Here is a 26,085-nt window from a genome sequence, read left to right as displayed (position 1 = left end):
TTGTACGATTGTGACAAAATTTTGCACAGCGCATTGATTCAGATCCATACTTATGTATGCGAAGTTTGGTTGGAATCGATTCAGATTTAGATATAGCTCCCATATATAGTTTCGTCCGATTTTATGTTAATGATGGACCAAACTCCGAAATATTTTTCTGATTGGGACAAAATAATATAGAATAATATAAAATTTTACTGATGTACAGATCAAAGTCCTTAGATTTGGAATATAATAATTTTTCGTAGGCAGATCTGATATGCAAAATACCAATTTCCAACTGATTCTGTTGAAAATCCGATCTTTGGGTTAGCGCTATCCTAAAAAACTGGACAACCATTTTTATACTCAAACGTAGCAAATTACAGTCAAATCGGTTGCAAAATGTGCCATATACGGGACACACCCCATTTTCGGTATTTTGCAGGTTGTAAACGAATTTTAGATTATTTGCAGAAAATTTCCTATGTAGGTCCATGCATTGACATAGCCTCATATATAGATCCCGCACCCCATTTTCAGAATTGTGGTCGTTTTATCCTTTTTTCTACGGGAGGTAACTGTAAAGAGTGTGTAAACGTAATCCTTATATAAAGCCCTCGAGGCAGTTTTCATTTCGAATTATATGAATTATAATTCGAATTTCGAATTATGTGAACATATTTGTAGAAATTCATGTTTTTATATATCACCCATATAAAGGACCCGTCCAATATTCGTATTTTGTAGGTTCTAAGCGCATTAAAGCGAAGGGCTGTAATATAGTATTTCGGGTGTTGGAAATTTTGGCCATTTATTGACATGGCCATATAGAGGTCTTTCTCCATTTTCGGAGTTGTGAATCTTTTGCATTGCGGAGGGATGAACGTAAACCTCACATAGAGGTCCCGTCAGTTTTTTATGGGTTTTCATTTCGATTTTTATTTTCCTTTTTTAAGATCAAATGTAAAATAATAGACAATGCATTGAAATAGAGAAATTTCTTTACCACCACAAGATAAAAAAACTGCCATTTATCTCGATTCATAGATGTAAGAAAAAATTATATTCCTTTCGAAAAAATATTTGTTAAATTAATAATAAAAATATAAAGCATCAAATGTCAGGATTTTAAAAAGTGCACTTGGGAAATAAAAATATATTGTGTTTCATTTTTTTGTATTTTTGTTTGTTTGTTTAATTATCTTAAAGAGTAATAGGAGTTTTTGTGTGTGTGTGATTTTTTTAACAATGATGATATGAAAATATGTAAGTATGTCTATTTGTTTTTCTTAAGTGAGAATTTTTTTAAATTTGTTTTGTTTTAGTTTTAAAGAAAATATTTCTTAAACATTATTTGTTTCTGTTTTTTTGGTTTTTCACTTAATATTGCCTTGGCGGAAGGACAAAGGGAGAGGATGAGAAGAAAAATGTGCTTAACTTAAAAACAAATTAATTTAATTTAAAAAATTAATTGTTACTTAATAATAGGCTTGTTTTATAGCGGCACTGGTTATTAAAAACGCTGATCCAATTAACAAGAATGTGATAATTTTAAGAGCACTTGGCCTACCGGAAGAATCTGCAAGGGAGAGAGAGAAAAAATTTAATTAATTATTGAAATTTGAAAAAGGAATATTTTGTATGACAAATCGGACTTACTTTTCTTACTGGGCGCAACGCGATAACAAACTTTTTGTTCAGCATCACTCTGAAAACCGATTTTACATTGACACACTAGTTACGACATTCAACATTTTCGGGTGATTTTTCGGTAAAACATTCGCCAGCTCGAACACAAGCTTCACCAAGTGCTGAAATAGGAAAAAAAGAAAATTTAGATTTTAATTCCATGAGATGGAGGTTATGTTAATCAGAAAATTTTATAAAAGATTGTCGATCCACGTAGAGCCACGTTTTAACATAATTATATATAAGATTTGACCTATTTGTGGAGGCTTTAGCCAAAGTGAAAAATATATATGGAAAAAAATTCCATATAGGCTTCATTTTCGGAATTTTGTAGTATTAGTCGCATTTTCCCAACGAAGTAGCTGTAATTTTGAATTCCGGGTTTTTGGAGGGTAAAAACATATTTGTGGACAATTTTCGATATAGGTCCTAGTTATGCTATAGCTCCAATATAAAATTACTGTTTTGTAGAATACTTTATATGTTGTTCCATGTTTTGACATAGCCTTCATATACAGATCCCGCCGGGCTACAAAAGAATCGATTTTTGGATTTTGGCCTAATTTAAATATGGCATTCGGGATTCTTGGATAAACATGAAAATGATAAACATTTTTGCTGAAATTTTTCGGTTAAGGTTTTAGGTTTTTTAACCGTTGGTATATCTCCCATTGTAAGGTTCCGCCTCATTTTCCATATTTTCAAAGATTTCAAGCAGTTACTGTAAGTTGGCTTGGATGGTAAAAAACATATTTCCAGGAAATTTTGAATATATATGTCCATATTTGTTCGTCCATATATTGACAGAGATCCCTTTTGAAGGTTCCTTTGTCTACGATATTTTGAAAGTTCTAGTCAAACTTTTAAGCCGAAGTTGCTACAATTTGGCATTCTGAGTTCTTGGAGAGTAAAAGGTAATATTTAAAATGAAAAGCCCCTCATATAAAGGTCTCGTCCCATATTCTGTATTTTAAAGTGTTAATTAGAACTATCATTAAAAATATTTTTCTAGAAAATTTTGTATATAGGTCAATGTTTCGACCTAGCCCCAACATAGAAGTACCGATTCATTTTCAGAATTTTGGAGGTTATAGCCGGATTTTTCAACAGATGTGGCCATAAATTGGCATTCAGGGTTCTTGATTGGCATTCAGGATTCTTGAGCGACATTTTTAAACGAAGTGACTATAATTTTTCATTCCGGGTTCTTCGGTGGATGGAAGATATCTTTGAAGAAATGTTGGGTCCATATTTTTACGCATCACCCATGTAAAGGTCCCTACTCATTTTCATAATTTTGAAGGTATTACCCCATGTTTTCCAAGTAGAGGGATGAAGTTTGGCATTCCGGGTTTGTAGAGGTTATAGCCGGATTTTTCAACAGATGTGGCTATACATTGGCATTCAGGGTTCTTGAGCGACATTTTTAAACGAAGTGACTATAATCTTTCATTCCGGGTTCTTCGGTGGATGGAAGATATTTTTGAAGAAATGTTGGGTCCATATTTTGACGTATCACCCATGTAAAGGGGTCATAATTTTGAAGGTTTTACCCCCACTTTTTCCAAGTAGAGGGATGAAGTTTGGTATTCCGGGTTTGTAGAGAGTGAAAATATTTTAAGGTTCCGGCTCTTGGGACGCGGTAAACAGTGTAGGTCGATATTTTAGTATAGATCTCACATAAAGGACCCGCCCGATTTTTTTTAGTTATGATTTGCATTTTCCTTTTTTGCACAAATATTTTCGATATATCTTGACAATTTAATGGCGTTTCTACATGCTTAATTTATCCCGTCTAAAGGAGGCTTCGGAAAAATCCAAATTTTCTATGAATCGAAGGCCCTTTGAAACGCCATCTGTCAATAGAAGTGTTTTTCAGAAGCCTTGGTTATACTGAAAAGCCATTTAAACTCTGGGATCCTTATCTCGTTTACTGTGCACCACCCTCCAGAATTCTCCTGAAATGCTTGGTAAGGTTTTCTAGTTGGAGAACGTATTCGATATAGAACATATTTTGAAATGTGACTTTCTATAGAAGTCTCTTTTAAAGATCTTCGGTCTAGAAATCCTTTAGAAAGGCCTTCTGTCGGTAGCAGGCCTAATGGCGGATTGTTGGACATCTTCTATGTTTGTCATACCTTCAATTTATATAGGGCTTTCGAAAGGTCTCCCGACAATCGAAGGCCTTTTAAAATGTAATTATTTAAAAGTTAATGTTTATAGAAGGGATTCAAGATACAATCCTTGTATTAAAATCCTATTTAAACCCTTGTATGACTTAAAAAGTTCTTTGTATGCCGCACTCCTCCCATTTTCCTGAAATATGTTGAAAGGTCTACTATCTGAAGGAGTTCTTCTATATAGAACACAATTTCGTCTATACGTGGTGACTATCCTATGGGATAGTTTTAGAAATGAAGTATGCTAAAAAATCTGCATTTTAAAGGATAACGTCTATATTAAAAAAATACCATTCTTTGCCTTTAGAAATCCCTATAAAATATCTTCTGTCCAGAAGTCCTTTTTAAAGGTCTTCAAAGGCCTTTAAACAGGACTTCTGCCAATAGAAAGGTCATTTGTATATAGAAGAACTTTATATAGACCTTTCTTATACTAAAAACCTATTCAAACTCTTGGTTGGCTAAACAAGTTCTTTGTAGGCCACACCCCCCAAATTCTTCTGAAATATTTTGTGAAGTCGATCTGATTTTTTTTGGCAGATAACTGTATATAGAAGTCCCTTTGAAAGTTCTTACGTCTAGAAATTCGGTTAAAATTTCTTATATTTATTGAGGCCTATAGAAGGTATAGGGAAAGCTTGTCTTATGGCTATAGAAGTATTTCCAGTCGTTTTTCTTACTCCAGAAATATTCTACAATGTCTATTATCTTCTAAATATATAAGAGAAATTATATAGAAGGCCCTTAGAAAAATCTTCTGTCTGGAAGTCTTTTCTAAAAGTCTTCAATTTTATAGGACTTTTAACAAGGTTTCTGCAAATAGAAGGCCTTTGGAAAGGTCAAATAGAAGGCCTTCTGTCAACAGAAGACCTTAGCAAACCCATAGAAAACTCCTATGTTGAAAGATGAAGATATTTTGGAAGGTTTGATATCAGACGGAAGAGGCATTCTTTTGGAAGGAAACTATATATCGAAGTCCTCTTGAACGATTTTTTTTAGGATTATCCTAGAAATTTTGTTTAAAGGCCTTCTGTCTATAGAAGGACTTTGGATAAAATATCTTTCTATTAAAGGAATTTTCAGAGAACTTTCCTGTGACCACACTTCAGTATTCTCCGGAAATATTTTGGAAGGTAGTTAGAAGACCTTTTGTATAAAAGTCTATAATTTATAGAGGTCATTTGCAAGACCTTCTATCGATTGAAGCACTTTGAAAATTTCATCTATCTATAGAAGGGCTTTCTGGAGGCCTTTACTATATTAAAAATCTATTTAAATTCTCGGGTGACAAAGGGAGCTCCTTGTAGTAGTCCATACTCCTCGAATTCCCCTAAAATTCTCCAACGGCTTACCTTTTTTGGCTTCACAACGACCATGTTGGAAATGTTGTTCATCGGTGCAGGAACATTTACGATTTATACAGGTGGCCAATAGGGGTTTACACTGATCGGTGTCTTCACATTCATCTTCAATTTCCTCAGCTATAAAGAAAATAAAAAAACACAATAAATATGTTTTCAATAAATTATATCCACACCATCACCCACCTTCCTTGAGGCATTCATCCTTGAAATGGACAAAACCTTTGCGACACTGACACGATTTTCGTTGTTCTTCGGCACCGTTACTGGAAGTTGTTGTCGCCGCACATTGGGCATTTGTAATATTACCACATTCATCGTCATCCATGCAATCGGCGCCAAGGCCTATACAAAAATTGTCATTAATAATTTTTAAAATTCATTGATCAGTGACGGATGCAAATCATTTACCTGGTACACATTGATTATCTTTTTGCATGAAACCATCTTTACAGACACAACGACGATTTGCGCACACGGTATGTTCTATGGGACAGGCATCATTCGAATCACATTCCGAACCCAAACCCTGTTTGTAGACACACATTTCGAGCAGGGCATCATATGCAGCATATTCCTCACAGGTGCAACGTCTAGGAATATCGGGTCGGCAATAGGCAGCACCAAATGGACTACATTGGCTATTCGATGTACAGGATAGATGATATTGGATAGCTGTAGAGAGAGAGGGAAGATGTTTTGAATTAATACTGAGTCCATATGGTAAGAGAAATCGGGAGAAAGAAAAAGGGGATTATTTTATACTTACGTTTACGACATGCTCTGAGATTCCTCTCGAAAAAGAAATTCTTTTGGCAATTACATTTTTTGGATAACGAATCGAATTCATGTTCACACTCGTCGGTACTTTCCGCTATCTCACCCAGTTCTGAAAGGGAATTGAAAAAAAAATATATTTAAATTAATGATTGAAGGGCTTATCAATAAATTCTTTGTAAAAAGTAAACTCGGTAAGTTATTCGGGATGAATTTTTAATATCCCCCATTATAAGGCGGATATTCCAAATATTCAAAATCGATCGGATTTTATACTCTCCATTATAAAGTGGATATTCACAAAATAATCAAAATCGATCGGATTTTTTATGGCGGTTATACCAGGCGGAATTGCTGCCAGAAGAAAATGAATTACTATCTAAAGATAATCCGGCAAAATGAAACGAGATAGACCCATAGTTCCTTTTGAGAATATTCATAGAATCTCTTTCTGAGTCGATTTATGCATGTCCGTCCGTCCGTCCGTCCGCCCGTCTGTCCGTCTGTAGATGTCAAATTGTAAGCAAAGTACAGGTCGCATTTATAATCCGAATTGGATGAAACTTGGCACAGCTCATTTATTTAACCCAAGGACAAACCCTATTGAAATTGGGAAAATCGGTTCCGATTTAGATATAGCTCCCATATATATATTCGTCCGAATGGTGCACCAAAGTCCCTATATATCTTTCGATTTTCACGAAATTTAGCATAACGTACTAAATTGAGTCTAGAGTGACGTCTGTCAAGTTTCGTGATAATCGGTCCAGATGTATATATAGCTCCGATATATATTTTCGTCCGATTTTATGTAAATGATGCCCCAAAGTCCCTATATATCTTTCGATTTGCACGAAATTTGGCATAACGTACTAAATTTAGTCTAGTGTGACGTCTGCCAAGTTTCGTGAAAATCGGTCCAGATTTAGATATAGCCCCATATATATTTTCGTCTGATTTTATGTAAATGGTGCACCAATGTCCCTATATATCTTTCGATTTGCACGAAATTTGGAATAACATACTGAATTAAGTCTAGAGTGACGTCTGCTACGTTTCGTGAAAATCGGTCCAGGTTTAAATATAGCTCCCATATATTTTTTCATCCGATTTTATGTAAATGGTGCACCAAAGTCCATATATATCATCCATTTTGCACGAAATTTGGAATAACGTACTGAATTGAGCCTAGAGTGATGTCTGCCAAGTTTCGTGAAAATCGGTCCAAATTTAGATATAGCTCCCATATATATTGTCGTCCGAATGGTGCACCGTAGTCCCTATATATCTTTCGAGTTGCACGGAATTCGGTATAAGGTACTGAATTGAGCCTAAAGTGATGCCTGCCAAGTTTCGAGAAAATCGGTCCACATTTAGATATAGCTCCCATATATAGTTTCGTCCGATTTCATATATAAATGGTGCACCAATGTCCCTATATATCCTTCGATTTGCACGAAATTTGGCATAACGTACTGAAATGAGCCTAGAGAGATGTCTGCCAAGTTTCGAGAAAATCGGTCCAGATTTCTATGTAGCTCCCGTATATAGTTTCGTCGATTTTATGTAAATGGTGCACCAAAGTCGCTATATATCTTTCGATTTGCACGAAATTTGGCTTAACGTACTGAATTGAGCCTAGAGTGATGTCTGCTTTTTTCGTGAAAATCGGTCCAGATTTAGATATAGCTCCCTTTTATTATAGATTGATTTTAAGTAACGCACCAAGGATTTTAGGTGACGCACCAAGGAACCAATAGGCTGATAGGAACAAAACGTTCTGAAATTACTATAACCTAACCTGTGACATGTTCGTTTTAAATCGCTTAATATTTGGGTAGAGCTTCCATATATATTTTCGCTCGATGTTAAGTAAATTGGGCATCAAACTCCTCATGTAGTCAGATTGACATCAAATTTTGCACAACTTACAAAATTGAGCATAGAATTACGTAGTTGCGTTTTATAGAAGTACAGACATAGCCCAGTATTTGTTTGAAGTCGTTTTACATACTTTATGGATAGATCTAGGTAGATTCACATTTAGATAAATATCACATATTTTATTTCATCCAATTTCATGTTAATAGTCCTGTTCAATATACCCATTGTGGTGAAGGGTATCAACTTTACTACTTTCCTTACTGGTTTTAGTCATAGAGCCCTCACATGGCATTAAACGTCTTATTTTTATTCCTATACATGAATAATGTACGATTAGGACCGTTTCGTCGGACGGACGATACTGTTGAAGTGTGCTTCATGCTTCAACAATTTGTTGGAGTTGGAGAATTCTTGGAAAAATAGTGAAAACATTTTGTATGCTAAATATTCGATATATTAATTATTGGACCTTCCCTTTCAAAACCCTGATCGACTGATCCGATCTGGCCAAATTCCTAAATATTTAAAATTAAATACCCACCAGCAAAACATTTTCCATTTTTGTGATAATAGCCTGGCTTGCAGAGGCACACACCACTGGAACAAATGGAATGGGGAAGTCCAGAGCAGGATTTGCCGTTTTCTGTGCAAGAGCTACCAACTGGAATCGGAATGAAAAACAAAAATTAATTATGATTTTCGACCAAGTTTGCAAACCGTGTACTACATACAATTTCGATTCTCAATATCGTCATCAGTGTTCGACACAGTTGAAAAAGTTTTTTCATCATCATCAAAACGAAATACGGTTGGGCGGCGTCGCTGTTTCGAGGGTCGGCGGCTGCTGGAACTTGTCGAGGCTGTGGTGACGGTGCCAACATTTTTTGTACGCGGTGCTAGAAATTTCAACTCGAATGTATCGATGCTAGTTTGGACGGCAATTTCACGGGAACGATGGGGCTGTTGTTGTTCTTGTTGTTGTTTCCCTACATATACCGATGGTTCAAAATCGATTTCCGTTGCAATTTCCCTCTGCTGATGTTTTGGCGTTTCAGCATGCACAACCTGCTCGTCCTCCGGTTCGGGTTCGCTCAGTATACCCTCGGAATCGGTATCGCTAATACTACGAAAATCGATGTTGCCGTTTACCAATTTCGATTGTTTATCTAAAGCGCTGTCGTTACTGGGCGATGATTTCGAGAGATTCGATGTGGTTTCAGATGCGGATGTGGAAGTTTGTCTTTTTGTCGTCGTTGTTGTTGTCGATGCTGCGGATATAATATTATTGTTGATGTTGTTGTTGTGGATATTATTGTTGCCGTTATTATTGTTATTATTTAGCTTGTCGTTGTTGTTGTTGTTGAGGGTTTTCAGTTTTGTTGCCGTTTTTGCATTGTCCGTTTGAATTTCATCCACATATTGACATTTCAAATTGACACATTTAACATTTGGACCTAAGTCCTGACAATCGGCTGCGACGACACAAGCATCATCAATGTCTGTAAAGGAAATAAGAAACTGTTAGTGTCAATCTTTGGGTATTAACGAAAGTGTCGTTTTTGGTTTAAGTATTTCCTCTTCACCCATTAGAGACCTAATGGGCTAACGCCTGTCCCTACTTACCCATTGATTTACGTCGGCATATATTGCCATGTCTCTGATAATATCCATTGGCACAGGTACACACATTATTTTGACATTGGACCGAATTACGATCGTAACCAAAATAACAATCCAAATCACTGTCACAATACGAATTGAGACCATTCAATGGACGACAGCGACCGTGCACATAGGTTTCATCATCGGCACAAGCACAGACCCCCGACTTACAATAGGCTCCCGCTGGCATAAGATTGCATTGAACGCTGTCTTCACATTCGTCACCATACAGTGACGTCTTCAGACATTTTGTAAAGTCACTGGAGAATACGTGAGTCGGGTCATTACATTCGCATTGGCCATTAATGGGATTACAATTGGAATCGGTTGCTGTGCAATCGGCATCTCCCTCACATGGCCAATAGTAAGCGTTGATGCCTGTAAACACATGAAAGGAAAACAAAATTAGAGATTAGTGTTGTTGTTAAGAGTAAAGAGAGGGCGAAAGAAAGGGAGAGCGAAACGAAGAGAGTGATTCTAGAGGTTAACAACCATGTAATCAATAATATTTTTCAGATACGTATTTTGTTTCTTATCGAATATCGGCAGTAAAACTTTTTATTAGACGATTCATTCAAACAGGTGTTTACGTAGTTTATACGTCTCTTGCTAATCTGCAATATTCGAAAAAAAATACTGATAACGCTACGATTTATTGGAGATTTGTGAAAGAAATAGAAAACTAGAAAATTCAGTCAATGACATTTTGTATATAGTTCTAGGAATATTTTCATATAAAATCCAGGCCTATTCTAAGCCTTGAAAAATATACTTTGACAAATTCACAACGATCCTGAGCCTTAAAATTTTTTCTTTAAAATCCACGATTTTTCTGAGCCTTAAACATTTTTGTTAAACCACAAACAAAAACAAATTCACGACTATCCTGAGCCTAAAAAATGTTCTTTAAACATCAACGCCTATCCTGAGCCTTAAAAAAGTTTTTTGAAACATGCACGGTAATACTGTGCCTTAAAATTTTTTCTTTTAAATATATGCACGTCTATACTGAGCCTTATAAAGGGTTCTTAAAAAATCCACGCGTATCATGGGCCTTAACAAATGTTTAAAATCCCCAGCCTATCCTGAGCCTTACAAAATCCACGTTTATCCTGAGCCTTAAAAACCCACGTTTATCCTGAGCCTTTAAAAAAATCCACATTTATACTGGCCTTAAAAATCCACGTTTATCCTGAGCCTTATAAAATCCACGTTTATCCTGAGCCTTAAAAAATCCACGCCTACTCTGAGCCTTAAAACATGTTCTTAAAAATCCACGCCTATTCTGAGCCCTAAATAAAATGTTCTTTAAAAGTTCACGCCCATATATTCTTTATAAAATCCGCACCTTATGGACCTCCTTGAAATATATCGAAATCTAAAATATTAAATAAAATTCCATTTGTTTGAATACCAAAGTCCTTTGGGGTATCCCAAAAATAGACCCATATTCATAATGATGTGTACAAATATTTTCCGCCCAATGGAAATACAAAATATTAGGAAAAAAAGTTATCTTTCAATTCTTTGAATTCAGGTCCATTATGCCCTTATATAATGCCGTTGCTCAATTTTAGATATTCTAAAGATCCTAACCGCATTTTCTGGTCGAATTGTTTGGAAAAACTTATTTAGGGTTTTAGAGTATAAAATACCTCCACTCAGATATATATTAATATATGTCCATGATAAGTTCCCCGATCGATTTCAAATATTTGTAGGTCCTTGCCATATTTCCCATCGAAGCGGTATTATTTTGACATTTCAATTTCATAGAGGATAATATTCTTAATTGCAAAAGTTTGTGTTTGCAGGTCTATTTTTTGCCAGCCAAGTTTTAGGTATTTTGAAGGTTCTAGTTGTATTTTCTCTTCGAAGTGTCTGAATTTGGTATTTCGTTTTCTCAGAAGATAAAATGTCTTCCCGGAGACAGTTTTATTTCTTTTAAACCCTCCGTCATAGTATGGTGAGTATATTAAATATGATTTTCCGTTTGTAACTCACGGAAATAATCATTTCCGACCCTATAAAGTATATATTAGGTTGGGAAAAAATAAATCCATTATTTTTATATGAACTATAGGACTTTATTTAACATGCTTCGGAATGTCGATTTGAGCCAAATTATGCACCGTTTTTTGTATGATTTGTTGCCTTTTAAGGGTAACTTCATAATGACTCTCTCATAGAACTTCTGCTCTATATTTGCCAAAATCTTTAGTAGTCGATTTTCACAATCCTCCGTAGATATCATTTTTTATTATTAAAGAAATTTTGCAATGCAAGAAAAATATGATATTCTCTTGGTGCCAAGTCCGAATGCATTAAAACTTCCCAACCAAGCTCGCAAAGTTTTTGGCTAGTCACTGTAGATGTGTGTGGCCTAGAGTTGTCCTGGTGGAACACGACACCTCTCCTGTTGGCCAATTCTGGCCGTCTCTGGTCAATTGCTATCTTCAAACGGTCCAGTTGCTGGCAGTATAGATCAGAATTTAGCGTTTGTCCATATGGAAGTAACTCATAATAAATAATTTCCTTCCAGTCTCACCAAATGCATAGCAGAACCTTCCTGGCCGTTAGTACTGGTTTGGACACTGTTTGAGGTGCTTCACCGCTCTTTGACCACGATCGTTTTCGCACAGGATTATCGTATGTGATCCATTTTTCATCTTCAGTTACAATCCGTTTAAGAAATTGGTGTATCTCATTCCGTTTGGCCATGAATTCGCAGATGGAAATTCGATCCATTCTATTTTATTCTGTTGATTGTTGTGACACCCAATCATCCCAATCATAGCTTCCATTTGTGGAAATGGTTTAGAACAGTTTTTGGTCGATTTTTAGCTCCTGGGGGATGTTACGACTGCTAACATACGGTCAACTTTGATAATTTCTCCGATTTTATCGACATTTTCGACGACTAATATAGGGGAGAGGGGGGCACCTTTGAACAGCGCTCATAAAATCTTGGTTTAAAATTTTTCCGACCCGCAACCACATTTTTGTATATGGCAATCTTGTTCTCTATCTGCGTAAACAACTTTGGCTTGCTTTTTCCGTTGTCGACAAATTGTGCATGGGTGACCATGTTTTCGCAGTGTCCTTGTAAACTTTTATTCATTTGGTTGTAAGGGCGCAGGAAGAATTCTGTGATAGATTTCTTTCGTCAAACAAATTTTTTGCATTCTAACAATCATTTCAAACATAACTAATGTAATTTCATTCATATATATTTATTACAAAAAAAGTAATTATAAATTTCCGTAAAATGCCATGGTTGGGGCACCTTTGAACATGCCCAATAAACTCGAGTAAAAAACGGAGTTTTTAATTTTTGGCTTCGATTTCTCAAAATTTCAAATGGGGTAAATAGATTACGAAATTAACTGTAGTTTTCACCATATTAATTTTTGTTTTTAAGTCATTTTATGTTTTAATAAATTTTTATGTAATTTTTTTAAATTTTGAAAATTTTTTATATATTTTTCAATGAATAAATGCATTTCTGATATGTGTTAATAAAATACATACATATTTGAACATAAACACTGTAAAACACCATGTCGTTCAAAAATGCCAACCCTTGTTCAAAGCTGCCCCCTAAGGGGGCAGTTTTGAACACTTTGACTTCGTCCATTAAAACAGTAATAAAATATATTTATCAAGCTTATAGTATGTCATATGTATATTCATTTTAAAGGTTACATATGTACTTATTAGTTAAAATTTATAAGAAACCAAAAATTATAAAATAAAAAATGTATAAGGCTTGAAAGCAAAAAGTGTTCAAAGGTGCCCCCCTCTCCCCTATTCTTGATCGCCATATGACGATCTAAGCAGTCCGTCTGTCTGTTGTAATTACTTTGCCATATAAATGAATTGAGATATATCGCCAAAATTTTGCGTAGAGTCATCATTTTTCTGCATAGAGGTCAAGTTCAAAGATGGAATATATCGGTCCTCGTTTAGTTATAACTACCATATAAAGTATCCCATATCGGTATTTTGGAGTTCTTGAGCACGTTTTTAAATCGAATTCGCTGAAATTCTGTACATTGGGTTCTTATTGGATACCAAATGTCTTTGCTAAAATGTATAAATATAGGTCCACTTTTCCGGTACCCCCATGTAACGGTACCCTCAGTATTTTGGAGGTTTTGATCGTATTTTTCAACCGAATTCTATAAAATATGGAATTCTAAGACGATTTAGCCATCTGTTGTAAACATCCCGCCTTCTAAAGATATCGTGATAAAAACTCGAACCTGTCGATAATGTAGTATATCTGCCACAATTCACCCAAATATTCATAACTGCTTAAGGAATGTATTGTGATACAAATGGAGCTATATCGGTCATTAATTAGGCATACCCCCTCATGTATTGATAACCCCAAATGTTCTCTAATTCCTACATTATGTAATCAATATTGTTTTACACTCTAATTTGCATTTTAAATGTACACTCTAAATTGCAGTAGTTTGAGGATTTTATACAGATGTTCCACTCTAACATGCTCTATCAAGATCGGTCCACTTTTAGGAGTTTTCAGTTTCCCTATATTTTCCGTTGAAGTATGTCAGTATACCTATGGTATACCTATGGTCGTGGGTATCTAAACTTGACCTTTTCCACTTTTTTGAGTCTACGGTTGTACGAATAGAGCTATCGTAGCAGTTTTTAAACTGACTCATTCAAAATTTTCCTTTGGAATACTTGAGCTATTTATTCATAAATTCGGGATTTGTCACCATCTATGACTGTCTGCTAGAAGTCTGAGTCATCGAGGACAAATTCCACATTTCATGTCGCTTATAGCGACCTATTTCGTCAGCCTCTCAACAGTCGAAATAAGAGATTTCGACTTTTATTTTTATAAAGTAATCACTTTATGATACAATCCTTCTTTTCTTAAGAATCCCAATTTTTAGGGAATGTAAGGACACACTCCTTTCTCAAGGCATTAATAACTTTTTGTCAAACTATTTCCACTTCTACATTCTTTAAATTATAATTACCCTTAAATGAGCTCTTTCACATTCAACTTTCTTTAAGAAATAATTTAGAATGTTTTAAATTTTAAGTTTTAATAAATCAGAAAAAATAAAATAAATCATCATATTTCCACGTTTTTGTGTCATGTCATGTCGTTTTTTTGGACTTTCGTTCGTTAAGTTCTGATAAGAAACAAACACTTGTTTAACGAAAATGAAAACATGGCACGAGAACGCGCTCGCTCGCTCTCTCTCTCTCAAAAGAAGGTTAACACGAAAGTAATGCTTTCGAATATTAGTAAATATATAAATCTTATTTTGGGAGTGGATTGCAGAGATGATGGAGTGCCAAGGGGAAATATTCGTTAATCAAATGTTTCACATACTAAAAGGTTCAACACCTGGTGAATGCTAATAAAAATTCAAAAGAAACATGCTATTCACATGTGTGGATATTGAGGTGGGACGAAGTGATGAATATGGTGGGTTATAATTTTCAAAAAGGAAATTAAATTTCCATATCCTCAAACATAACTTGGATGATATATTAAATTTATTATTCCGTTTGCAATACATGGAAATATTTAGCAGAGATCCCGTTTGGTATATATATATATATTAGGTTGGGTAAAAAGAAATACATTAGGCCGGTCGTCGAAAATGTCGATAAAATCTGAGAATTGATCGCAGTTGATCGGCATGTTAGCAGTCGTAACATTGCCCAGGAGCTAAAAATCGACCATAAAACTGCTGGATTCAAAAAGAAACTCAATGTTTGGTTGCCACACCAATTAAGAGAAATAAGTAGGATGGATCGAATTTCCATCTGCGAAGCCTTGGCCAAACGGAATCAGATAGACCCATTTCTTAAATGGATTGTGACTCGAGATGAAAAGGATCGAGATGTGAAAACGATCGTGGTCAAAGAGCGGTGAAGCAGCTCAAACGGTGGCCAAACCAGGACTAACGGCCAGGAAGGTTCATTTGGTGGGACTGGAAGGGGATTATTTATTATGAGTTGCTTCCATATGGCCAAACGCTAAATTCTGATCTCTACTGTCAACAACTGGACCGTTTAAAGATAGCAATTGACCAGAAACGACCAGAATTGGCTAGAAGAAGAGGTGTCATGTTGCACCAGGACACACATCTTCAGTGACTCGCCAGAAACTTCGGGAGCTTGGTTGGGAAGTTTTAATGCATTCGCCATACAGTCCGGACTTGACTTCAAGCGATTATCATCTTTTTCTTTCATTGCAATTTTTTTAATGATAAAAAATTGGTATCTAGGGACAATGGTGAAAATCGACTACTAGAGATTTTTACAAATAGAGAGCAGGACTTCTATGAAAGAGGCATTATGAAGTTACCTTTAAAATGACACCAAATCATATAACAAAACGGTGCTTTTTTGGCCCAAATCGGACATTCCGAAGTATGTAAAATAAAGTTCTATAGTTCATATAAAAACCAGTAAGGAATGTGGTAAAGTCGGACTGGGGATACTATATGATACCCTTCACCACTTTGGGTTTATATTACATATGTATCCTAACAGACGACGCGTTTTGTTATAAATCTATATCTGAACCGATTTCAGGGAAACTTGACAGAGACTAATTTATATAACATTAGTACGTCGTGTCAATTGGCCTAGCTATGGGTCTCTTCACGAAGTTTAGCAACATACCAAAATTCGTGCAAATCGAAAGGTGCACTAATTACTTTAAATCGGATGAAAATACATATGGGAGCTATATCTAAATCTGAACCGATTTTCACGAAACTTGGCAGATATCATTCTCGATCTTATTGATAACTCGGTGCCAAATTGTACATGGAAAGATTTCCAGGGACTTTAGTGGACTATTTACCTAAAATCGGGCAAAGCTATATATGGGAGCTATATCTAAATCTGAACCGATTTTCACGAAACATTGCACATATCATTCTATACTTAATTTAGTACGCTGTGCCAGATTTCGTGCAAATCGAAAGATATATAGGGACTTTGGTATGCAATTAACCTTAAATCGGACGAAGATATATATGGGAGCTATACCTAAATCTGAACCGATTTTCACGAAACTTGGCAAACATCATTCTAGACCTTATTCATTACGCTGTGCCAAATTTCGTGCAAGTCAAAAGATTTCCAAGGACCTTAGTGGACTATTTACCTAAAATCGGGCGAGCTATATCTAAATCTGAACCGATTTTCACGAAACTTTGCACATATCATTCTAGACTTAATTAAGTATGTTGTGCCAAAGTTCGTGCAAATCGAAAGATATATAGGGACTTTGGTGCACCATTTACCTTAAATCGGACGAAAATATATATGGTACGCAGACGACTCTAAATATTGCCGAATGAATTAAATTTATCATAGGTTGCAGAAAGGCATGAGTATGTTTCTTCGAGGGGACATTGACATACATATGTACCTTTCAACAAAGTGTTTTAGGGGTATCATATAGTGGCCCAGTCCGACTTTACTACTTTCCTTACTGGTTTTATTGGAAATTACATGTCGACTTCGGTGATAATTTGGGTTTCTCATTCTCGGAATTGGCTCTCCTTTAATATAAAGGATTCTCATTGGGCAGAAAATCTGCCAACTAAAATATTCAGTGTTTTGAAGCTTTTGGGTGTGTTTATAAAGCGAATACAATATAATTACTAGAAAATCTGTCTACCCATGCTTAAAAATATATCAGCAATTTTCAGTGAAAAAGTAGATTACCCTCCACGAATCCTTGTTGTGGCCAAATGCGCCTAAGACATAGAAAATACCTATAATCGGTCTGTACCTTCATATAGCCCTATTGATATATTCCATCCTTAATACCAAACATCCTAGGAACAGTGTCATTGCTCAATACTACTAATACTACTGCACTATGCCAGACTCCAATAAACACTCCACTCCAATAAACACCTGAATATTTCTATTCACCACACTATGACAAAATACATCCATATACAGTGGTGGCCACAGAATTAAAACATTTACTGTGGTAAACATTTTTTGGTCAGCCCTCGATTCGTTTGAAGTATTTTTGAAAATTTTTTAATTCAGAACACTTCGATATACTGCACTCAAGAGATTTAGTGTGAAAATGGAAAATTATTTCATGCAATTTTTCCATAAATAACGGTTTTTATGAAAATACATCGACTTTGAAGTGGCCATATAATTAAAACATTGTGTGATTTTTTACTTGACTGCATTTTTTGAAAATATTTTTTTAAAAAAGCTCTATAATTTAGTTAAATTATGTAAACTAAGCACCGTTAAAATCATTTACTGATAAAATTTTTCGAAAAAATCTGTAAAATCTATCAAAAATGCCAAAAATGTGTTCAGTACACCTTACATTCAGAAAATAACCCTTATTATAGAAAATAAAGGTCCGAATGCACCAGAAATTGCTAGAATTAGTAGAAAACAATAAATAATTCTCAAAATAAATAAATATTTGAAATAATAACTCAAAAAAATGGGAATTAACTTAAAGGAACGATTCAACTTCGATAGCCTTTATTGAAGAAGGCCGGAATATTTTTGCAGTATGTGAGGAAATATCGATTGATATTGGCATTTATTATATCAAATCGGTTGTTCGAGTAGTACAGAATATATTTCATCAAAAAAATTATCAGTCACAACAGAACGAACAGAGATCAACACCTATGTTGACGAGAAAACGTTTCTGGTACACAGCATCATGTTTGATGGTTAACTCTTGACCCTTAAAATCTATTGAACATGACAATATTTTTCCAAAATAATATTTTTTGAATAGAATAATGCCCATTTAGTCTATTTTAGCCTAAAAGAAAGAAAAAAAATACAATTTGACAAATATTTAAAGTCTTGTGTTGAGCATCAAAAATGCTGCTGTGTGGCAGAAACTTTTACTCGTCAACCTAGGTGTTGATCTCTGTTCTTTCTGTTGTGACTGGTATATTTTTTGATCAAATATATTGTGTACTACTCGAACAATCGATTTCATATAATAAATGCCAATATCAATCGATATTTCCTCACATACTGCAAAAATATTCCGGCCTTCTTCAATAAAGGCTATCGAAATTTAATCGTTCTTTTAGGTTAATTCCAATTTTTTGAGTTTTTATTTCAAATATTTATTTATTTTGAGAATTATTTATTGTTTTCTACTAATTCTATAAATTTCTGGTGCATTCGGACCTTTATTTTCTATAATAAGGGTTATTTTCTGAATGTAAGGTGTACTGAACACATTTTTGGCATTTTTGATAGATTTTACAGATTTTTTCAATAATTTTTATCAGTAAATGATTTTATCGGTGCTTAGTTTACATAATTTAACTAAATTAAAGAGCTTTTTTAAAAAATATTTTCAAAAAATGCAGTCTAGTAAAAAATCACACAATGTTTTAATTATATGGCCACTTCAAAGTCGATGTATTTTCATAAAAACCGTTATTTATGGAAAAATTGCATGAAATAATTTTCCATTTTCACACTAAATCTCTTGAGTGCAGTATATCGAAGTGTTCTGAATTAAAAAAATTTCAAAAATACTTCAAACGAATCGAGGGCTGACCAAAAAATGTTTACCACAGTAAATGTTTTAATTCTGTGGCCACCACTGTATGTATGTACTTGAAAGTGTGTTTAAATTCAACAATAACAACAACAACGACAGCGACAATATTGCGACACTTACAACTCAATATTCAAAGTCATTGGCCAAATGAATGGCAACTGGAAAAACAAACATCCAGTATAGAACACGTTAAGAGAGCAGGGAGCAACAGCAAAAACAACAACAGCATTCCAAAAAAGTGAAACGGGGTCCTGACCTTGACAACGTGACTTTATTTACCCTGGAATGGTGTTTGTGTTATTGGCCTTAGATAAACGTATGTGTATGGGTATGCTGTCCATGTATTTTTTACCTTCACTAAAATTTCACTTTAGTTAAATTTCACTTTTAGTCCTGATATCCTTTCCCCAAACCCCAATATTTTCTGTATAATAACAAATTATAATTTTTTGTCTATCATTTGTTTTTGTTTTTATTTTTTCTTCATTGTCATTGACAGCAATTAACATTTCATAACACTGCTGAGGGGAAAATGCGAGGTCGGGAGTTTGTTGTTAGTTGTAGTAATTGCTTGACCCGCTCTGTTGGTGTTGCAGTCTGTCATTTTGTTTTTCTGTTTGCCTTCGTAATATTTGGCGGGAGAACACAAAAATTTCTTTCTGCCTTATTTGAATATTTATTTTACCTGCAGTGGGCTATTCGTTACACGTCCAAACAAAATATGAGTGATATTTAATTGGACGTTTATAATATTATATATTTAGGAGACAGTGGTTGTAAAAAAGATATTATAATTTTGTGAAAATAGACAATTTGGATGTGTATGTGTGGACGAACTTTTTAGATGGGGTTTAAAGTCAAAAAAATGTAGTGTACATTGAACGATAGTCCGAATCGTCTAAAAATTTATATTCGTGTCCCAAAATGATGAAACTGTACGTATTTTTTTGTTTATAGAAAAACTTTCACTTGTAAGGGCAGTGATCATTTTGAAAGTAATTTTAAGTGATTATTTATACTCTTTCGAGTCGAGCTTGATGATCTAAGTTTAGCAATGAAAAGGAAAGCCAGGAGCACGGCTAGGGCTCGAACCTAGGTCCTCGGAGCAACAAAAATGTTGCCACACCACTTAACGTTCTGAGCCATCAACACACTTCCAAAACGGTTGCACAAAAACATATGTATACCATGGAAGCAATTGTGTCAGGGTGTCCTAATATTAAAGTTCTACACAATCTTCTATATTTTGAAGGTTTTAGATGCATTCTCTGGGTTCTTGTAGGGTGGGATATATTTATGCGGACAATTTTGTAGTCTACAGGTCTATGTTTGGACATATTTGCGTTCTTTTAATGCTTAGGTCCACATTTAGATATAACCCTATTATAAAGTGGGACGCGACCCATTTTCAGTACTCTGAAGTGGCAATAATTTTGAATATAAACCTCCTTTCCAGAAAGTTTCCTATTGAGGTTCGTTGTTTTTATATTGCTCCCACATAAAGGCCCTTTTGATTTGGTCTTTCATTTTAACAAGTAAACAACCTACTAGCAGGCGATGCTATAGTAGCCATATGAAGTACCCGACCATTATATGAAAATATTTCAATACCACCAGTTCCAGAAAAAAAACAGTGAGCGGAACGGTATAGTCGAACGGGGTCGACCATACGATACCCTACACAACTACCACGGAACTCTAACATTCTGCGGATTTTTATTCCGAGCCTGGGCAGTATTTCGTGATAGTTGCACCCTCTTGCCGATTAGAGGTCAACAGCATCTCTTCCTTACACTGACATATTTTGCGAATATTACTAATATTCAGTACAGGCCTTCTAATTACTTGTCCATATTCCCTTCGCTGTGGGTTGCGTTGTGATGTTCGGCATATAAATGTGACGAAAATCTAACTTTCTGCGGTCCTATATTCTGAGCCTGGGCAATATTTCGCGATATTTGCACTCTTTTGACCGACTAGAGGTCAACAAATATTACTAACATTCAGTACAGTACTTCTAATTACGTGTCCAGATTCCCTTCACCGTGGGTTGTGTTGTGATGTTCGGCTTTCAACTGCGGCCTATAGAACGACCCAAAAACACATAAAATTAAGTTTTCGGTCCACTTCATCCCAATATTATTATCTGATCATCACCGAAAATTAAAGACGTTGTCTTGACCATATCTGGATCCTTATGGAAAATTTCAAAGCGATCAGCGCTATATTTCGCCCTCTAGTGTGGTAATGGGTTACTAAATAATATTTGAAAACGTAAGTACCTGCAAATATTTAAGTGTAACTCCCACATCCGAGTACATACGACAATAAAATTGGTATCAATTTAAAGGCAACCACTCCTCTTAAGTATACTATCAACATCTCGGCTTCATGTCCTTCAGGAGTAAATATATACGCCATAGAATGCAAATTTGGTCATTTTTCACACAAAATTCAGGATCCATTTGATCCGCTAAATATTGGCACGCTTATTCTTTGGCCCGATCCCCTTCTCCATGTAAAATTCGCGATGTTTGGGCCATAATTGCGGCCTCTAGAGCGACCAGAAAAACCGACCAAAATAAAGTTTTTGGTCCATTTCATCCCCTAAATATTAAGAGATCTTTACAAAAAAACAATAGGGGTCTTCATTGGCCAGAACCCATCCTACATGCAAAATTTCGTGAAGATTGGTCCATAACTGTGGCCTGTATCGTGTTTACAAATTAAATGGACAGACGGACGGACGGACACACATGTCTAGATCGACTCAGCTAGTCGAGATATGACGATCGGTATACTTAAAGGTGGGTCTAGGACCAATATTTCGCGGCGTTAGAAACTCTTGGGGCTGCACAAAGCTATAATACCCTGACAACATAGTTGTGTAGTGTATAATAATAATAAAGGTCAACCACTCCTCTTCGATATATATGGTCAACTTCTTGGGTTTATGTCCTTCAGGAGTAAATATATACGCCATAGAATACAAATTTTGTCATTTTTCACACAAAAGTCCGCTAAAAAATGATGGACCCGCTAAATAATGATGGACCCGCTAAATAATGATGGATCTTTATCAAAACAGTCATGCTTATTCTTCGGCCCAATCCCCTTCTCCATGTAAAAATTGCGACCTCTTGAACGACCAGAAAAACCGACAAAAATTAAGTATTTGGTCCATTTCATCCCCTAAATATTAACCGATCTTTCCCAAAAAAATAGGGGTCTTCATTGAGCCGAACCCATCCTACATCCAAAATTTCGTTAAGGTTGGTCCATAACTGTGGCCTGTATCGTGTTTACAAATTATAATGGACAGACGGACGAACGGGCGGACACACATCTCTAGATCGACTCAGCTAGTCGAGATATGACGGTGTATATTAAAGTAGTCATTCCGTTTCCCACAAAGTATATATATTCTTGATCAGAATATGTCCGCCCGTTTATCTGTCCGTCCGTTGAAATCACGATAGAGATCGCAATATTTAAGATAGCTATTGTTAGTACGTCTAGGATGTTTGGTATTACAAACTGAATATATCGTCCCACGGTACCCCCAATATTCGGTATTTTGGTGATTCTGGACACGTTTTGCAACCGAACTAGATGTAATTTGGTATTTTGGGTTCTCATTGAATAACACACATCCGTATTATTAATATTGACGAACGTTTCAGGATAATCCCCATACTAAATTCGGTATTTTGGGGATTTTGGACATGTTTTCCAACCGAATTCGCTGTAATTTGGTATTTTGTCTTCTCATTGAAGAACATATATTCGTATCAAAAATTATTAATATTGGCCCATTTATTCCGTATTTTTCATTTTTATATCCCTCACCACACGGTGGTATAGGGTATTATGTCTTTGTGCATATGGTTGACCCTTGGTTCCTTTTGAGAATATGCATAGAGTCACTTTCTGAGTTGATTTATGCATGTCCGTCCGCCCGTCTGTTGATGTTAAATTATAAACAAAGTACAGGTCGCATTTATCATCCGATGTGGATGAAATTTGGCACAGCTCATTAATTTGGCCCAAGGACAGACCCTATTGAATTTGGTGAAAATCGGTTCATATTTAGATATAGCTCCCATATATATTTTTTCGTCTGATTTAATGTAAAAGGTGCACCAAAGTCTCTATATATCTTTCGATATTCATGAAATTTGAAACAGCGTATTGAATTAAGTCTGGAATGATATGTGTTAAGTTTCGTGAAAGTCGGTTCAAATTTCAATTTTCGTGCGCCAAAGTCCCTACATATCTTCCAAACATATATTCGTATCAAAAATTATTAATATTGGCCCATTTATTCCGTATTTTTAATTTTTATATCCCTCACCACACGGTGGTACAGGGTATTATGTCTTTGTGCATATGGTTGACCCTTGGTTCCTTTTGAGAATATGCATAGAGTCACTTTCTGAGTTGATTTATGCATGTCCGTCCGTCCGTCTGTTGATGTTAAATTATAAACAAAGTACAGGTCGCATTTATCATCCGATGTGGATGAAATTTAGCACAGTTCATTAATTTGGCCCAAGGACAGCCCCTATTGAATTTGGTGAAAATCGGTTCATATTTAGATATAGCTCCCATATATATATTTTCGTCTGATTTAATGTAAATGGTGCACCAAAGTCTCTATATATCTTTCGATATTCACGAAATTTGAAACAGCGTATTGAATTAAGTCTGGAATGATATGTGTTAAGTTTCGTGAAAGTCGGTTCAAATTTAGATATAGCTTCCATATATATTTTCGTGCGCCAAAGTCCCTACATATCTTCCAATTTGGCATAGCGTATTAAATTAAGTCTAGAATGATGTGTGTTAAGTTTCGTGAATATCGGTTCAGATTTAAAATAGCTCCCATATATATTTTCGTCCGATTTAAGGTAAATGGTGTGCTAAAGTCCCTAAATATCTTTCGATATGCACGAAATCTGGCATAGCGTACTGAATTGAGCCTATAACCAGTGAGCGGAGCAGTATAGTCGGACGGGGCCGACTAGAAGAACCTAACTTTGTGTGGTTCTACATTCTAGCTTGGGAAGTATTTTATGATATTTGCACCATCTTGACCGGCTAGAGGTCAACAAATATTACTAATATTCAGTACAGTACTTCTAATCACCTGTCCAGATTCCCTCACTGTGGGTTGCGTTGTGATGTTCGGATTATAATTGTGGACTATAGATCGACACAAAAACCACAAAAAAATAAGTTTTCAGTCCATTTCATCCCAAAATTATTATCTGACCATCACCGAAAATTATAGGCGTTGCCCTTAACCATAACTGGAACCTCATGGAACATATCAAGGCAATCAGGGCTATATGTCCGCCCTCCAGTGTTGTAATGGATTACAAAATAATATCCGAATACGTAAGCACCTGCAAATATGTAGGTGTAACTCCCACATCTGAGTACATACGAGCATATAATTGGTATCAATTTAAAGGTCAACCACTCCTCTTGAACATTTGTCCCGCTAAATATTGACCGATCTTTATTAAAGCAGGCATGTTTATTCTTTGGCCCGATCCCATTCTCCATACAAAAATTTGCGGTGTTTGGGCCATAATTGCGGCCTCTGGAGTGACCATAAAAACCGACAAAAATAAAGTTTTTGGTCCATTTCATCCCCTAAATATTAATCGATCTTTTCCAAAAACAATAGGGGTCTTCATTGGCCAGAACACATCCTACATGCAAAATTTCGTGAAGATTGGTCCATAACTGTGGCCTGTATCGTGTTTACAAATTATAATGGACAGACTGACGGACACACATGTCTAGATCGACTCAGTTAGTCGAGATATGACGGTCGGTATACTTAAAGGTGGGTCTAGGACGAATATTTCGCGGCGTTACAAACTTTTGGTGCTGCACAAAGCTATAATACCCTGACAACCTAGTTGTGTAGGGTATAATGATGTGTGCTAAGTTTCGGTTAAAATTTAGATATATGGTGCACCAAAGTTCTAATATATCTCTCGTTCAATTTCATGTCAATGTTCGTTCGTGGAGACTATGTAAAATATACCCAAAGTAGTGAAGGTTATCATATAGTCGGCCTCGTCCGGCTTTACTAATTTCCTTACTGTTTTTTTTTTTGTATATTTCCGGATGAGAATTTGGATATTATCAAATAAGACATCGTATTTATTACCAATATATTTGATTAAATATACTTTCATGGAAGGCAAGGGCAGATTTTTATCAATTTCTGAATGCTCTATTGTAATTTTGTTGCTACCAATTGACTGACAAATATATATTAACGTCATACAATCCAACAAGCATTTTTTTCCTGAACAGTCATTCATAACTGATGGTCTAAGCTGTACTCTTTGAAGTTCTTTATTTTTATATTAGCTTCAAAAAAAAAGTATTACAAAAAATATTTAGTTGGATACTCTAATATTCAATTTTTTGTTAAATCAAAGTGGCTCAATTTTCTGCAGTGATAATTTTTTATACATGCAATAAAATATTTTTGTCACTGAAAATAATTCACATTTCAGAATAATCAGCAACTTTGTTACGATTTAAGTAATTTTGACGATTTGGAATCGCAATATTCTAACAATATCTGTATACAGTACGCAACAATCATTTGTCCAAAATGCTAGCTTTTAGTTGCTTGCTTTATTTGAAACTCCATTTTTTGACACCAAGGCGATGATTTCATAAAATATTGTTAATATTTTTAAAACATTTCAATTCACTTTATTGTTATTTATGGTACACACACACAAGTCTTTTCTAGAAACTTTAGTTAACTTTTACTTTTTTAATGAAAAAAGTTAATTATAACAACGAACCTGTGGTTAGGATACCAATCACCAAACATATTCGGATTATATTCGATTTTTTATTTAATAAAATTTTAATTAAAAAAAAAAAAAAAAAAAAAAAATAAAATAAAATAAATCACTAA

The 26,085-nt window shown here is 35.2% G+C and overlaps 1 protein-coding gene across 1 annotated transcript; it reads right to left on the bottom strand.

Moving 5' to 3' along the window:
- Window positions 1-1,446: 1,446 nt before the first annotated feature.
- Window positions 1,447-26,034, bottom strand: LOC133327560 (uncharacterized). Its single transcript, XM_061536077.1, has 10 exons — window positions 25,970-26,034; window positions 9,497-9,913; window positions 8,605-9,372; window positions 8,415-8,534; window positions 5,982-6,101; window positions 5,624-5,887; window positions 5,399-5,557; window positions 5,150-5,332; window positions 1,642-1,716; window positions 1,447-1,561 (listed from the first exon to the last, which is right to left on the bottom strand). Exons 2-10 carry the CDS (start codon window positions 9,723-9,725, stop codon window positions 1,461-1,463), a joined length of 2,019 nt encoding a protein of 672 aa, XP_061392061.1. The 5' UTR covers window positions 9,726-9,913; window positions 25,970-26,034; the 3' UTR covers window positions 1,447-1,460.
- Between the last annotated feature and the right edge of the window lie 51 nt (window positions 26,035-26,085).

Source organism: Musca vetustissima, unplaced genomic scaffold, assembly GCF_032173495.1.
Source record: "Musca vetustissima isolate MV318-11 ecotype Yass unplaced genomic scaffold, APGP_CSIRO_Mvet_v1 utg3616, whole genome shotgun sequence".
In the NCBI taxonomy this organism is placed as follows: domain Eukaryota; kingdom Metazoa; phylum Arthropoda; class Insecta; order Diptera; family Muscidae; genus Musca; species Musca vetustissima.
The sequence above is the reverse complement of the archived record's forward strand: the minus strand, read 5'-3'. Positions and strand labels throughout refer to the sequence as shown.

Coding starts and splice junctions, on each gene's coding strand:
- LOC133327560 (XM_061536077.1), bottom strand. CDS start 9,725: ATGCCAGCGGGAGCCTATTGTAAGTCGGGGGTCTGTGCTTGTGCCGAT. Junction 9,373..9,496: donor ATGCCGACGTAAATCAATGG/GTAAGTAGGGAC, acceptor TTTCCTTTACAG/ACATTGATGATGCTTGTGTC. Junction 5,558..5,623: donor AGATAATCAATGTGTACCAG/GTAAATGATTTG, acceptor ATTTTTGTATAG/GCCTTGGCGCCGATTGCATG.